This window comes from Lepidochelys kempii, chromosome 14, assembly GCF_965140285.1.
Source record: "Lepidochelys kempii isolate rLepKem1 chromosome 14, rLepKem1.hap1, whole genome shotgun sequence".
Taxonomy (NCBI): domain Eukaryota; kingdom Metazoa; phylum Chordata; order Testudines; family Cheloniidae; genus Lepidochelys; species Lepidochelys kempii.
In genome coordinates, this window is record NC_136393.1 from 28974738 (window position 1) to 28991102 (window position 16365).

At 56.1% G+C, this 16365-nt stretch overlaps 1 protein-coding gene, 1 long non-coding RNA gene and 1 other non-coding gene across 3 annotated transcripts in view; all 3 read right to left on the minus strand.

Moving 5' to 3' along the window:
- The window catches only part of LOC140898101 (C-type lectin domain family 2 member D), a 49744-nt gene that overhangs the window by 15478 nt on the left and 17901 nt on the right, over positions 1-16365 (minus strand). Inside the window, exon 5 of the mRNA XM_073311554.1 lies at positions 16067-16170. Coding sequence (XP_073167655.1) covers positions 16067-16170 — 104 coding nt within the window. The remainder of the gene's footprint in view (positions 1-16066; positions 16171-16365) is intronic.
- LOC140897980 (uncharacterized) lies at positions 6204-7219 on the minus strand. The gene is made up of 3 exons (XR_013634543.1): positions 7163-7219; positions 6639-6736; positions 6204-6278 (listed from the first exon to the last, which is right to left on the minus strand). It is a non-coding gene; the product is annotated as an uncharacterized LOC140897980 (long non-coding RNA).
- TRNAN-GUU (transfer RNA asparagine (anticodon GUU)) lies at positions 13545-13618 on the minus strand. Its single transcript has one exon. It is a non-coding gene; the product is annotated as a tRNA-Asn (tRNA).

Consider the following 16365-nt stretch of genomic DNA (forward strand, 5'->3'; position numbering starts at 1 on the left):
GCCTCTTTGAGAACTACCACTGCTTGGTTTCCTCGGACAAGGGACCTGCCCCCACTGCTCCCTGAGGTGGTTCAGCTTCTGACTGCAGCCATCTGGGAGGCTGTCACACACCCCAGGGCCTAGAAGACACGGGGGGAGGAGGCTCCTCTTCATGTCAGACTCTGAGAGCCATTAGAGGGGCCAAAGGAAGAATAAAGGGCAGGAGATGAAGCTAGCCCTGAGGCTCTGTCCCATCCTCACCTCCGCAAATGTGGAGCTTCCTGAGCTTCAGTTGGGCAGACAGTCTGTCGCCCTGACACAAAGGTCCTTCTGCGCCATATGGGGCAGGAAGATCTCTGCCTGGGAGCACGGGGAATGGGATGGGGGTGAGATCAAGGAAAGAGGGGAGGGGTATGGGTGGGAGGGAAAGAGCTCCTGCCCCAGATGAAGGAATTTGGGGGGCCGAGGGAAGGACCAGCTCCACAGAGAGGGCAGAGAATTTCTGTGAGTGCCAGGGGCCTCCATTTCCGCTTCCACTAGCCCCGCATTTACAGTGAGACAGAGCAGTACCTGCAGCAGGGAGCGGGACTTGCTGAACAGGGAGGGGAACCTTTAAGAGCATCAGACGAGCCACAGCCCCTGCAGCGCCTCGGGCATCTGGTGCAAGTGCCTGATGATGTGAAGCTGGCCCATGACCTTGGCTGTGACATCCTCGTGCTGCAGGGGAACGAGAACATGTCAGAGACGGAGACACTCCCCAGGAATCAGGGAAAATTAAGGGCACCTGGAAGCAGCACCATCATTTCCACCCAGCAACTGCTCATGTCTGAGTGGTGGATTCACCCTCCGGACGCCCAGGATGAAGGCTTGCTGTCCTCTCTAGTGACCTCCAATACCAACCCCCCTCCTTGTCGGGTGGGCTCCTGCCACCGCCCCATCGGTGCCCCTGACAGCTGTTCCACCTCCACCCCACCTGGGGAGACCGCTCAAGTTCCTAGAACCCTCTCCTCCACCCCTACTTCCATCCCCACCCAGGTAGGGCAGGGCGGGGGCTCTAGCAGGGTGGCGGGGGGAGAAGGGATTCTGGCAGAAGTGAAGTGGAATGGGGAGAGGTTGAGACCTTTCCCCAAGTAACCCCAGGGACAAAAGCTAAAGCCACAGGATGGCAGCCCTGCTGAACGGGCCAGCGAATGGCAATAGGATGGGAATGAGGCCCTGGCCCCCACCCCAAGCTCCTGAGTTGATTGCAGTTGCTTACCGTGACCCCCATCAGTTGCTGCGCTTCCCCCAGGAGGGAGTAGACGAGCACCAGCCCAGCCTGGCTGACACGCAACAGAGGGTCGTGGATGGCCAGCACTGCTGTCTGCAGGAAGGATCTCTTCTGACCAATGGAGAAGAATTTTCCAAAGACCTAAAACCAAGAGGACACGGGACTCGAGCAGATTGCCCAGAGCCAGCCTCCAAGTCCTGGCGGTACAATGGCGTCTAGTGCCCCAAAGGGCGGGGAAGAGAGTTGCTGTGGCCAAGGCACTTCATTCCCCAGGAGGCTTTCAGGGTCCCAGGGCTCAGGGAAGCCCCTTTATTAAAAGGTGGCAGATGCTGAGGGACCAAAGCCTCCAGTGGCTCTTTCGGAAGGGCAATTTCTGTCAGGGGCCAGGATAGGCTGGAAATGGATCTCTAATGTGTGTGAGCAGGCCCACTCTGCTGTGCAGGGCACAGAGACGACAGGGGACCCTGTGTTGCTTCCAGCAGAGAGATCTCCTGCATCTCAGTGGCTAGAGGAGTGTATGTGGGGGGAGATAGGGAGGGAGTTGGAGCTGACAGACCAAAGGTCTCTTCCCCACAGCTTAGTGATTTCTCTCGTTGCTGGGAATGGCCTCTGCATCTCCTTGGTTTCTTCACAGGGAATCCAACCTGCAGCCTGACAAGGACAAGGAGACTCATGGCCCAGTCCCCATCCCAGACACTCCTCGGAGACTTTTCTTCCGCGACAGCAATTCAGCTTGTGTGAGGCAGGACAAGCTCACACAGTCTCTCTCACGGGGCATCTGTGGAGCAGCGTTCTGTCGATGCCCTTGTCGATCCAGGAGCCACTCCAGGGCCTCCTCTGTGATGTTGTGGCAATCACCCATTTCACCTTTGACTCCAGGCTGGGGGCACTGTGTTACGGTGTGTTGGAAGGTTTGAATATTCTCACCACAGTTGTGAGACGGGGGCGGGGGGGTGTCTTTGATTTTCTACTTGTGCAGCAAGTAGCCGCAACTTGGGTCAGTGACAATGTGCTTCTTTGGAACAGTGGCTGAGGTCCAGATACTCTGCCATTCCCTGGCCGGGTCTGGAGACATGAGGGGCGCGCATGTGGTCCATATTAGCTCTGGAGCTCACTATGTCCCCTACCCAGTTCCCAGGTTGGGGCATTCGGCTTCCTGACCGGCAATGGAATTGGGCAAAGCCCACCTCCTTTCTCTGCTTCTACAGGGTGCAGGGAATTAAACAAGGGTCTGATCAAGCAATCGTGACTGACTGATTCAGGGCTCTCCTCTCAGACACTTGGGGATCAGCCAGGGGAACAAGGAGCAGAGAGACACCCAGAACCATAATCCTATATTAACTCACCCACCCGGGGATCCTCCTTATGCCACGGAGCAATGCAGCCATGTAAGGCACTCAAATCACGGCAACTAGCGAGGTTCCAATGTGGGACCTTTAGCACCAGCCTATCCCACTGGTTGCTGGATGAGGAACTCTGAGCTGGAAATAAAGAGTGGGCTCTTTTCCTGTCTCCAGGAGGCATCCACTGCAGGGAACCCAGCCAGCCACACCCCCTGAGCTGTGTCATGCCCTGGCACAGTGCCCTTACCTCCCCCACTCTGGCTGTATTCTTGTAGCCTAAGAGCCTTCTGTCCTGGTGCCAGTCATAGCACCAGAGATCTTCTGCGTCATGTATGGTCAGGCCTGGAAGAGAGAGAGAGAGAGAGACTTTTCTCCTCATTCTGGTTGCAGTTTCTGTGTCCTTCCAATCCCATTGGTGGCTCCACAGTGGAGTGGAGAAGAACAAAGGCAGAGAGAGACTTGTCCTTCAGCCTGGGTCAGTCTGAGAGAAATGGTCTGGGGTCCCATTATCCACCTGCGGTCACTCTCAGTCCCCTATTGGGTTCTGTGTCCCAGCTGGGTTCCTTACCCCTCTGTCGGAGCAGCAGCTGGTAGAGCCGGTAAGTCCCCTCCCTGGCCTGCCGGCTGATGTCCTTGTCTGGATCGCTGACAAATAGAGCCAGCTGGGCCACATGGTGACCCATCCTGGGGAACTCGGCAGAGATCTAATGGAAGAGAGAGGAGAGGGGACTCCATCAGCATTTTCCTGTCAGCTCCCCTGGGCCAGAGGGCTCCTTCCCCTTAGCTCCTCTGCAGGAGATGCTGGGGGAGAGGAGCTTGAGATCGACCCTTCATTTGCTCTGCTGCCAAGGGAGCCCGGAGCTGCTTTGGGATGCCAAGCAGGGACTGGAGCATGGGCCCCTTAAAGGCCCAGGGGCAACACTGAACCAGGACAAGAAGAACTTGACTCAAGCCTAGCTCAGTCCCTGCTCTGACTCTGCCTCCCCATGAAGAACCCTCCTAACCCACAGCCCCGGCAGCAGCAAATTCTGCAGCCCGCTGGAGCCAGCCCGCCACCAGCTGGAGCCAGCAAGCTGGGGTCGGAGCTCACTTACGTCAAACTCAGGGAGGGTGACTGTGTATCTCAGCAGGGCTGTGCTGCTCCTGATGGCCCTGGCTCGCTCCTGCGACACCCTGGACACGACCCACAAGTTGATATTCTGCGGGGAAAGGAGGCAGGTCAGACTCAGTGGCCAGGTGTACCTGCTTTGAAAATGAGCTCCCCACGCCCCCAGCCCCAGGGGCCTGAGACATTCTGCTCAGGGGGGAATATCTGAGGCCTTGGTGGCAGAGCTTTAGAAGGGGATTATTTCACCCAGGATGCAGCTTTTACCCTACAGGTCACAACTTGTCAGCGTCTCTCTCGATTGGGACAATGTTCGCGGTCGGGGCTGGTCCCCTCCTTCCAGAACTCCTGATTCCTGAACAGTTCACCAGAAAGGAGACTGAACCCTCGGCCCTTCCCTGCTACGAAAATCCTTGGGGGGATGTAGGGAGTGACTTAGAACACAATCCCCCCAGGAATTTCAGAGCAGATCAGAGGGAAGGGCTGATTCCCTGGGATCCTCCTGTTTCTCTAGGAAGGAGCATGTGCCTCTTCTCTGAGAACCATCTCCCAAATCTCATGGGGTGTGTGTGTTGGAGGGGTGGGGGAAGGGTGGGTTTTCAGACTCTCACTCCCCAAGACAACCAGAAGCCCTGTGGTTAGTGCTCAGCAGAACCAGGCAGAAGCTCTGGCTTGAAATCCCAGATCCTTCCTCTGTCCCTCAAGAAGGAAGGACCTGACACTGCATTGCACTGACCTCCCCAACCAAGGATGACCCACTGGGGACCCAGCTAGGAGGACCCAGTAGAAAATGGATCTTCCAGTCTCTCCTTACCAGTCCCCCAAAGAGTTCAGGTGAAATGGGGCTCACCTCCAAGATGAAGTGGAGCCTGTCTGTGTCTGGGGACTCTGCCAGCAGGTTCCCCAGCATGGCATCCAGGACCTCTGGGATGACTTTGTGCAGAGCCTGCAAAGCATGGGTCAGAGTTAGGGAACCTGGGCCTATACCTGCCACAGGATGGGAAGAGGGGTCTCTGGGAAGCAATGGGGAGACTCCCAAACACATCTCCTGGCCTCTCTCCTTCACATCCCATGGCAGGCAATTCGCAAGAATTGATGACCCCTGGACCTTTGATCCATGAGCTTAGCAGGTCTCTGCAGAGTGCCTTTTAGCAGAAGAGTATGAAACAGCCAAGTTGCTATGGATGGAAGCTGGGCTTCTGGATAAAACAGGGCTTATGAAAGAAAGAAAGAAAGAAAGAAAGAAAGAAAGAAAGAAAGAAAGAAAGAAAGAAAGAAAGAAAGAAAGAAAGAAAGAAAGAAAGAAAGAAAGAAAGAAAGAAATCCCCCAGGGAGGGGCAATCTCTAACCTGCTGGAGGCAAGGATCCAACCCTGCAGCTTGTTCCAACTCTGTTACCCCACCCGTAAATCTGGAGCTCCAGTGAATCAAGGGAGCAGGGACCAAGGAGCACTCTGGAAAAGTAAGAGGATGGAGGAGGAGGAGGTACCTGGATGTCGGTGGTGTCCTTCTCCGTGCCCAGGGTGAAGACGGAGTGAAGGGCAGCTCGCAAGAGGTGGGTCTCTAGGGCTGGCTCCAGGGCAGGTTTCATGGTGCTGGCAAGAGAGAGGAGCTGGTATTAGACTGTGCAGTACGGGGGTGGGACTGTGGCCAACACGGACACCAAGCCACAGGGATAGAGGCACAGGCTGGTGAGAATGGAAACTGAGGCACTTAGCTAGGGAATGACAAGGCCAAGGCGTCCCAGACAGACAGTGGCAGGACAGGAATGGCTCCTGTTCCCTGGAGCCTGCTGCCCCTCCTGTATCTGAGCCCGGGAATGAGCCCCTCCCCAAGGCCCCTGTCATGTTATGGGAGTGAAAAGAAGAGCCCCACCAGGAGGGAGTGACCCTTCCCTCCCCACCATCTCTGCCAGAGGTGCCACTCTTGGGAGGTGACCTGGGAGGGACAGTGACGGTGACTCCCAGCCTTTGGCCTGAGCAGCACTGGGGTGAGGGGAGCCGGCGGGGTGGGGGGGTGGGGCTGTCTCAGTACCAGAGGTTGCCCACTGCAGCCAGGGAGTGGGCGAGGACGGCGCTGGGTGACGAGTCATCGGGAAGCTCCTCGATGAGCTCCTGTGAGACGCAAAGGAGACAAAGGAGCGTGTGAGATTCAGGCCCGACTGACACCTCCCAGTGAGGAGATGACACAGCCAGTGCCCCACATGGCCAGCAGGATCCCTCACCACCTCCCGCTCCCCCGATTCCTTCCTGCCCATCCGACTTGTCCCCCTTCCCGGATTCCTGCCCAGCTCACTCCCAATCTCCTTCTCTCCTCCTCCCTGTTAAAACTGTCCCCATTCAGCCCCATCCCGACGACCAAGCTGGGACCATGTGATTCCTTGTCCCCCACTCTCAGCTGCCCCCCAGCCCCACAATTCCCCCCCTCCCTCCAGCTGCCGTATGGCGTGTCTCACTCACCACGATCCTCTTCACCACAGCCGCCTTGCAGCAGCGCGGCTCCAGTGTGTCCTCCCCTCTCTCCCGTGCAGCCAGACATGTGGGGTAGATGGCCTGAAGGAACAGGAGCTGCTGCCCCTCATCCTGGACCCACCAGGAGTGGGGGATAGCGAGAGAGAACCTGTTAGCGAGGGACCTTCCTGCCCCACCCAAACCAGCTCCAGGGCTCAGGCCTCAATGGGGGATTGTGGGGACCCACCGATTGTCCAAATCCCCCACCACTCCTACACAAGCAGGATCAGGAACTGGGACAGTGCCTGTCGGGGGAGACGACCTCGGCTGTTGTGGGATAAACACCCCCATCTTGGGGGTCCCACATAATGGATGTAAAAGGGTCCCATTAGGGGTGGTGGATCAGGAGGGACAAGAACCTCGGCAGGGGGTGGGGATGCTGGGAAGGGACAGGGCAATCTTGGTTCCAGCCCAGGTGGGGAACATTTGTACCTTATCTCTGCACTGGAGCTGCTCTCGGATGAGCTTGAGAGCAGCTTCATCTTTGGCCATGTCCACCCCTTCCTCCTGCTCCGAATCCAGGGGTGTCCCTGCACCAGGGAGGGAAGGACAGGGGCGTGGTGGGCAGAGCAGGATTCAAGACCCCCCTTCCCACCTCTGGCCCCCAGGGCAGATGGGGCCCCAAACCTCCCTCTCAGGGATGCCTTCAGCCCGCATCAGCTGCCGAAGCCCAGAGCAGAGCCCCCCTCCCCTGCCCAGGACTCCAGGGGAGGTGCCTGTTCCCCCCGCCCGGAGCAGCAAGGACCAAGTGGCAGCAGCTCTTCACGCCCCCACCCCCAGGTCCCCGTGCGGAAGGGGCAGCTGTGTGACGGCTGCTGCTGTCCGTGGGGTTCGCAGGGCTCAGGCCAGACACCTGGGCTGGGGACCCCCCCCCCCCGTATCCCTGGGAGAGCCTCTGGGCCCAGGTTGTTCACATCCCATCCTCAGCCCCCCCGGAGCCCAGCCTGGCTCCTCACCTGGAACAAAGCAGTGGCGCCCGTCGGCCTGGCTGCTGCCAGAGGCCCAGGTGCTGCCGCTGTCCCAGGCTGAGCTGCCGGTGCTGGGACAGGGACCTTCCCCCTCCTGGCCGGCGGGGGCTGGAAGGGCCTCAGAGAGCGGGCAGGGCGAGGCCTCCTGATGGGAAGGAGGGCTGGGCTCCTGGGGCCGCTGCTGCCCACACAACAAGCCCCAGAGCCACCCTGCCCGGCGCCCCTCCTGGGCTGGGTCCCGTCTGCCAAACCGCAGCCTGGGCCAGCTCCACTGGGGCCTGGTCGGAGCCTCTCCCAGCTTGGCGCCTGCGCCGGGAGCAAGGGTCCTTTTCCAGAAGGCCGGGCACTTCCGCCGTCTGGCCTGGACGGGAGCTGCTTCCCTGCCAGCGGGGACGCAGGGCTTGCTCTGCCCCTTGGGAAGGTGGCAGCTGCTTCCCTCAGGCTCTGGGGCCACCTGCAGAGCCTTCCTCCGCAACATCCGCAGGAGCCTGGCCATCCTGGAACCGAGCGGGGAGCAGGGGTGAGACTGGGCTCAAGGCAGCCTTTCACTCCTGGGCCTTTTCCGTCCCTCCTCCTCCCTCCTCCAACCACAGCCGCCCCCTCTGCCCGCACAGGAGTGCAGGGAGTGCCATCTACACACACGGGCAGGAGTTCATTGCATGATCTGCTCCCAACCTTTCCCCTCATAATCCCTGCTGCTGCAATAGCCAGGAAGTCTCATCCTTTTCCAGCAATGGCGTAAGTCCCAAAGACCATCGGTTACTCTGGACAAGCAGCCCCCTCCTGACGTCCCAGGCCACTCTCCCGCCCAGGCTAGAGAAGGAACAGAACCCAGGTGTCCGGACTTCTCCTGGGAAACCATTCCCCATGTCAAAGTCACTGAGACCCTAAGCACAGGAAGACCAGGGCCCTCCTCGTTCCCCATTGATTTCCAGGCTCAGCAGCTCACAGGGTCTGGCCCAGCTCAGAGACTCTCAGCCTGGGGACCAGTGTCCCACAAGGGAAGGGCTGGGAGCCCCATTGCTGGAACCTTTCCAAACACACTGGAGACGGCTCTGTTGAAGCCCCTGCCTGGTCTAAGAGAGAGGAGCTCTTCGGGGCTGTTTGCAAATGAAATCCCCCTTTGGAGATATTCTCTTCCCCTCTTTCTGCCTCTCCCCACACAGACGGGAAGACACCGAGGAATCCGAATGCCACTCACTTGCTCTCAGTGATGGGATGATGGATGGCGGATGTTCAGGGTCAGCAGACGTCCCTCGCCCTCCTCCTCACTCTCCAAGCCCAAGGCAGGCTGGAGAGGGTGGTGACCTCAGGAGTTACCCTGCCCAGCCAGCAGGCAGGGTGATGACACGAGGGCAATCGACTGGCTGTAAAAACAAGAATTTGTCTTATTGCCAAGGGACGGAGAAACTCAGCCAGCAGCAGGGGGATGCAGAACACGGCCCTAGGGCGGAGGTGACAGCGCCTCCAGGATCCTGACATCCCAGCACTTTACACATCTTCCTGGAGCCTCCCAACCCCGCTGGGCTGTAGTGATGGGACCCCAACCCTACTCTAGGCAAACGGGCCTCAGCTTCCAGCTCAGGGTCACATTGAGTGTCAGAGCCATGGATGGACCCCTTCACTAACCACTGCCGCACACTCCCTCCCACAGCTGGCAATTGCAACCAGGCCCTAACGTCTGGTCCCCCTGCCTTTGAGAGGGGGTGTCACTCCTGCTTCCACTGCTGCCTATTGATCTGTGGGACTTTGGGCAAGTTGCTCCCCCTCTCTAGGCTCTCTGGGACTCACATCCCTGAATGGGCTTTAAAAAAGACAATGGTTAAAGTTTGGCCCCAACTAGTTCTTGTTTCTCGAGACTAGCCATTTTAGCAAAGTTTAGAATTCTTGACATTCAACACCTGGAAACATCCCTTTCTCCTTCGCAGACGGCCTTAACATCCCTTATCTCACCCAGGCTCCCTGCTGCCTGGAGTAAGAGAATTGACCCTGTTCCCATTGGACCTACCTAAGGTGTCACACAGCAAAATGAGGACGGAGCCAGAAAGAGAAGACAACAGTCCTAACTCCTGTTCTAACTAACAGACAACAACCCCCCGGAGGCAGGGATAAAGCCCAGGAAATAAGGTGTGAACATTTTCATGGAAACCGTTTTCTGTCAGAAAATCCATTCAGACGAAACCACTTTGTTTCTATAAATCGTAACAAGTAGGAGGAAAATTCTTTGCAAAAATATTTGTTTGCAAAAGAAGAGCATCTCCTGTTTATCATAGTGCATTAAACTGTCTCATCGTACACAAAGGAGAGACACTATGCTCTGGAAAATTAGATGAGATGCTTCAGTCTGAGCTAAGTAGTTGCTGCTCTTCACAATTTCAAAACAATAAAATACAAATAAAATCGAATATTAGGTCATAATCTGCTATGGCTCAGTGTGATAGGACACCCCCTAGTCTGCACTGCTCCGAGTGACACTCTTCAGTGCATCCCCATCATCCACCCATGGCGAGGTAGGTGGGAGAGGATTGTTATTCGTACTTGACAGAAGGAGAAACGAAGGCTGAGAAAGGAGCAGTGACTTGTCTCAGCTGATGCAGCCAGTCAGTAGCAGAGTTGCTCTCAAAAAAGCTACAGACCAACAATTGTTCCTAGTAATTATTCAGCAATTATTTCAGAAGAATTGGAATGTTCGAGAGGATCATGAACTGCTCTGAGACAATGAATGGAGAGCAGCGTCCACATTGGTCAAACATCTAACTGGTTGTGACTTATTTGCTTGGTCATAAAAGAGAACAACAAAGACCAGAGTTTCCTCCCTGTTAATACCCCCCTCCTCAGCCAATCAAGGTTGGGACTTTGAGGGGTGGGAGGCTAAGGGTTCTCATCAAATAGCCCAAAGAATAGCCCTGGTCACCACCGAGGGGATCACTCTCGGAGCACTAGTCCAATCTCACCTCTCCGTGAGGGCCTCCCACAACCGCCCCCCCCCCGGTCCCCGCCCCACCCACAGAGCTCCTGGTGGTGGGAGGAGAACAGAGGAAAAGGACAAAGGAAGCAAGAAGAGAAAGGTAGGCGGGACAGAGGAAAAGGGAAAACAAAAAGGAGAAACCCCAATGTCCCCAGTAATTCTAAGGGACAAAGTCCTAGGTCGGAAATAAAATGCTGCCCCCACAATCTAATGTTTTCTTTTCCTAAAAATCAGCTGGCACCTGATGGATCAGACTGAGCAGGTTCCAAACTTCTCCGAGGCTCTTACCTTCTATACAGGGAGGTCTGTTTTCTAGCAAAACCACTAAAAGAAAAGGAGAAAACTCCGAAGAGGGTCCTCCTTGCGCTCACGTACGTGCAAGTGAATGCTCTCTCAGTCCTCCAGGAGAGACCTCGAGAAGGAGACGTGCTGAAGCAAAGCCACAGGGATCTCCAAGGTTGCCCCTGTCCTGCACCCCTGTCCTGCCTGGCTGATGTCAAGATCTCTCTGTGAGGTCATCACCTCCCCACCACCTTTGTCCAATAGGCTGAGGTCCTGCCAAAGGCCCTTGTGATGTCACTGCCACACCCACCCCTCCCCTGCAGTGCTGATGTCCTGCCCCTGTCCAGCCACACTGGATGTTTCAGCTGCTTCCCCTGGATTACCCCACGCAATGACTCTTCCTTGTGGGGATGACACCAACCACACAGTAAAACATCAGAGGCTTCTCCCCATGCTATGCTCAGTTTTTCATAAATTAACAGACTTTATGGACAGAAGAGACAATTAGAGCATGTCATCTGACCCCCTGCATATCACATGCTTTCTGTAGAGCATAGGAGCTAGTTTTTGACTACACACGTTCCAGAAAGGCATCTAGTCTTCATTAGAAGACATCAAGAGCTGGGGAATTCCCATCACTTCCCTTTCTAGTTTGTTCCTTTGGTGATTCATCCTCATGGTTGAATATGTGTGCCCTCTTTCGAATACGAATTGGTCTCTTTTGAGTTTCCAGCCACTGGGTCTTGTTATGCTTTTCTCTGCTAGATTCATGAGCCCTTTAATACCCGATATTTTCTCTCCATGAAGTCACTTCAACACTTCAATGACGTCACCTCCCGATCTTTTTTATCATCTAAACAGGATGAGATCTTTCAATAGCTCACTCGCAGGCATTTTTCTCCAACCCTCAAAACGTTTCATTGCTTTTTGCTGCCCCATCTCCAATATTTCAAAATCTTTTTTCAAAGGTGGAAGCCAAAACTGGATGCAGGATTCCATGATCAGTCTTCCTCATGATGTGTCACCTCCCTCTGCGCCTCACTGCTCTTTTCATACATCTAATGATGGCTTTAGCCCTGTTCACCACAGCATCACCCTGGGTGCTCATGTTGAATGGCTTGCCCAGCATGGCCCCGAAATCCTCTTCACAGTCAGTGCTTTCCTGAATACACTTCCCCACTCTGTAGGTGTGGCCTGCATGCTTTGTTGCTAGCTATAGGACCCTTCCTTTGGTTATTTTCAAACTTGTTTTCTTTGAATGGGTCCAGCTTCTCAAGGGATCCGATTGCTCTGTGTCACTGCCCTGTCCTCATCATTAATTACCACTCCACTACTATTTTATCACCCACCAATGTTAGCAGCAGTGATTTATTATTTGGGTTGCAGTTCATTGATATTTATTTTAAAGAATTAGTCCCCGAGAGCCTCTTCATATCCCCAGTGCCCAGAACCTGCTCCACACAGCACAGTGAGAAAAGGCCGCCCGGCCCAGCTGTGCCATAGGGGCTAAGCACATAACAACCTTAGGAGTTTGTGTCATCCATAGCTTCTGAACAACATGTGGGGGTCATCAGCTTACATATACACTCTGGTCCGGTAGCGTTGACAGGCCCCAAATGTTTCTAAGTGTCCCGCCTTGAAAAAGAGGAGAGAAAAAAACATAACCTTGATTAGCTTTATTTTATAGTGATGGAAACTGAGGCACAGAGAAGCAAAGTGATTCGCTCATGGTCAAAAAGCCAGAAATAGAAAACGGCAGATCTGCTGATAGTCAGTCCTGGGCCCTAGCCGTGTTTGTCCTGGCCTCTCTGCTTCAGCTCCAGCAACAACCCGAGTCGAGGTTTTCTTCGTCTCCATGTCCTTTAACTTCACGTCACTGCAGAAGAAAGATTGTTTCTGACCAGCTGGCTCGAATGCATGGAGATGTCTTTCCAGAAGACGTGCTCTGGCTCAGTCCCATGTCGTAGGTTTTCTGGAGGAAGCACTCGGTGACGTTCTAGGGCCTGTGTTGCACAGAAGATGGACAGAATGGTCCTTTCTGACCTTAATTCTTTTCTTTCGCTCCGAGAGACTGCCCCCCACCCCGCCACCCCGCAGAAGGGTGAATTCAGCTCCAACCAGGGGCAGGAATCTGAAATCAGTTAAACAGCAGAGACTTCATGCAGGCAGAGGTCCGGCTTGCCAGGCAGGGACAGCTCCTTCCCTTCCAGGACGTGGGCATCAGCAAAACTCAAGCATCAGAAACCTGGGAATTACAGAGTTAAGGTCCATGCCCAGGCAACCTCAACTCTGCTCCCTGGAGCAGGCAATAGGCACTGGGATTATCGGCATGTACAGCGGCTGCACTCTCTGTGGGACCTGTAGCTGTACTGAAGGGTGAGGCAGGTCGAGAGATGTGATAGGCGTTAGTTTGAGGAGTGTCCGAGCTGTGACTGGGCTACGAGGAAACCAGGGGTTGCCCCCACCCCATCAAAGCGCAGGAAGCCTTGTACCTTAAGGATCCAGTCTGCCTCATTTTGTTGCAAACTTGTTATGTTGTCTCAGAAGCAAGGCACTGGGGGGGTCTTGCCATGGGGATTGGCAGCAGTGAGGTGGGATGCCAGAGCAGGCTGTGGATTGAATGGTGGGTAAGGGAAAGTCTACGGTTAGATGGTATCCAGTGAGTGAGTGGGAAGTGGTTGGTACATTTCACATGTGCAGTATTGTGCAGGGATTATGCCGGATTATGGCTGCGGGGAAGTGGGCGAGTCTCCCGGGCCAGCAGCTCAGGGGTCGGACAGGAGGGTCCCCTGGCCCGCGGGCTGTAGTTTGACCACCCCCGCTATAGACTGTCGGCCAGTGACGTATGATACCATATTAGGCGCATCATCCAGACATGTGGGTGGCAGAGGCGGGGCTGTGTCCTCCTGCTGCTCCGCCCCTCCCCCTGTTCATAGACTATCAGGGTTGGAAGGGACTTCAGCCGGTCATCTTGTCCAACCCCCTGCTCAAAGCAAGACCAATCCCCACTTTTTGCCCCAGATCCCAAATGGCCCCCTCAAGGATTGAACTCACAACCTTGGGTTTAGCAGGCTAATGCTCAAACCACTGAGCTATCCCTACCCCCCCAAAGCAGATCTGCGTCCCTGGGTGGGCTCGAACCACCAACCTTTCGATTAACAGCCGAATGCGCTAACTGATTGTGCCACAGAGACTGGGCAGCCAGGCCCCAGGCAGGGAGCAAGTGGCCATAGCCAGCTGCTGGACAGAGCCTGGCTGGGGAGGGGCGGCAGCAGCAGCCCGATCCCTGCCCGGGCTCAGCTTCCTGGCGAGCCGCAGCCCCTCCCCGGCAGGCCCTGTGTGCAGCAGCTGGCTGCGGAGGGGCGACAGCCCAGTCCCCCCCACACTCGGCTTTCCGGGGCAGTGGAAGTACCTAAAAGTGTGTGTGTTGGGGGGGCGGGGGGACCACTGGAGCCCGAACCGGGGCCCCGTCCCCTGCACCACCCTTTCCCCTGAGGCCCCGTCCCCTCGGTCCTCCCCCCCACCTTACAATGTGGAAGTGGGAAGACAGGCACTGGGGGGGTGTGTGTGTCTCTCTCTCTCTCTCTCCAGCTTGCGGAGAGGCTCTGACCCGCCCCATCCCGTCCTCTCCCTCCCCCCAAGTTGCCTTTTGGCCCCTCCCCCAATACTAAAACAGACAAGTTCTTATAATAAAAAAAGGGACTAGGGCCCCCCCTTGAACTGCTGGGGGCCCCAAGCAATTGCTTAGGCTGAGTCTCTCTGTTTATACCCAGGGCTCTGAGTGTAGGTAGCCCAGCCCGGCACATGTGCCTCAGTCTCCCCGTACCCTGCACCACCATCTCCAGCTGTTGAAATTGAACTCACCTGGGCCTGGGCTGCTGGCCTCATCACATACACCTCCACTGTTTGCTACAGATCCACCGTCTTTCCATGTAGCACCGTGAGCTGCTGACCCCTTTCTCGTTGTTAAGATACGCACAGTCACCTCCTCCTCTTATCTGAAACCTGCAACACAGAAGCCAGGGAGCTGCAGTCAGGCAGAGGCCGGGCATTTCACACGAGTCCCAGCCAGGGGAGCCGTTCTCCACAGTGCAGGCCTGAGTGCGGAGCAGCTACTCTCCCAGCCCCTCAGGAGCAGAGCTCAGGACAGCGGGGGCTTTGCAGAACCACTGACTATTTGTGACCCTCTATGCTGAGCAGCCCACAGGGGTGCTGGAGAATGGAAAGTCCCCAGGAGGATGGAGAGAATTTCTTAGACTGATTGTCAAAAGGGACCGGTCCTCGAACAAGAGGGGCAGACCAGAACCAGACGACCAAGCAGGAAAAGCTGGGGGCAGGAGGGATCTCACTTCCTTGAAACACACGGAGCAGAACCAAGATGACACTGAAAGAGGAAATTGCATTCAGGGGTTTCCTTTTCCATTGATCTATAACTCTCGAGCTTTCCATTGGGGATGAGGGAAAAAGAGAGTGTTGAAGAAGTTCCTTTGTGAAAGCATGTGAGCCTTGTTTGTAATCCTCACGTGACCCTCCCAGAGTTCATCTGGAGTGGAGGGTGGAGCTCTAGGGACAACATGCCTCTCGGGAGGTTTGGGAGGGTTCAGACCTGGTTTTGGGTCCTACAGCAGATGATCTGCAGGGTCCCACCTCCTAAGGAGGGAACCAGACAGGGAGTCTGTACCCCAGGAGAGGGCCATAGAGGCCCAAACTCGGGACAGTGTCTGGAGGCTATTCAGACCCAGGCTGGAAGCAGGTGCGATCCAAAGGTTGGGTCCAATACAGCAGAATGGGGACTGTCCATTGGGGAGCCCTGACCCAGCGCCATAACAGCCTGAGTTTTCAAAGTACTGAAGTAAACCAGACCAGGGAAGTGGGGGGTCTCCACCCCCCTCTAATGGCTGGCCTGCGTAAGAGCTTTATCAATCTGGGGGGGGTTCAGTTAAAGAAGTGGATTCTTTCGCTCCTATGGCAGAGGCTCATGCTTCTAGTGCTGAATTCCGGGGTTCAAACCCTTCTCCGGGCTCAAGGTTTTGTGATCACACTTGGAGCCCACTGAAACCCATCGCGGGGTGGTGGCTGGGCAGCCATCACTACTGTACCCCGTTCCCGTGGGAGCCCCAGGCGTCCAGCACCTGTGAACCACAGGCTCCTTTAACATCGGTGCCTTGCTGCGGATTCAGAGGCCTCACCAGCCAAGTCACTCAAACCTGCCGGCTGCAATCCCCAGCGGGACCTGCACCTGCCATGCACTGCTCGGCATGCTGCCCTCTCTAGCAGCCACTGTTAACCTGAGCTCCCTGCTGCCTCCTTTCCCCGGGGGGGGTCAGACACCCCAGGGACCTTGCTGAAGAGGGCTGGGGGAGAACAGCGAGTGTCCCAGCTGAAATCCCAGCGCGCTGCGAGGGCACCTCTGGCTATGGCGGGCTCTGTCTCCGGCCCAGCACCGTGCTGCGGGGAGGAGCCGAGAGTTCAGGGACACGCCGGCTCCCATCGGTCTCCGATACACGCAGGACGCGAACGGACCAGGGCCGTGTCTGGTGGTTTCACTAGCACTGAATGGTGGATCGACCTGAGCTCAAACCGCTCAGACACCAGAACCCCCAAGCCCAGGGAATTAGTCCAGAGGGGCGAGAGAGACTCACAGGTCCCTGAATTTGGTGCCGTTGGCCCATGTCCAGGGCTGACCCTGCTCCCTCCGGAGGCCGATCCAGTGGTCATAGACACCCTTATGGTGCAGCAGGAATGCCTTAAAGAAAGCCGAGGGACAGCAGGTATCAGCCCCAGCTCCCGTGCTCCCCCCACCGCCCCTCCAGGGCTCTGTGCTGCAGAGAATCCCAGTCGCATATTGAAGGGCGCTCAGTTTATTTTCGGGGGGGGGGGATTTTCCCCTCCCTCTTGCAAAGCACAAGACCACCCGGGCAGTCTTAACCCTCCCACTGCA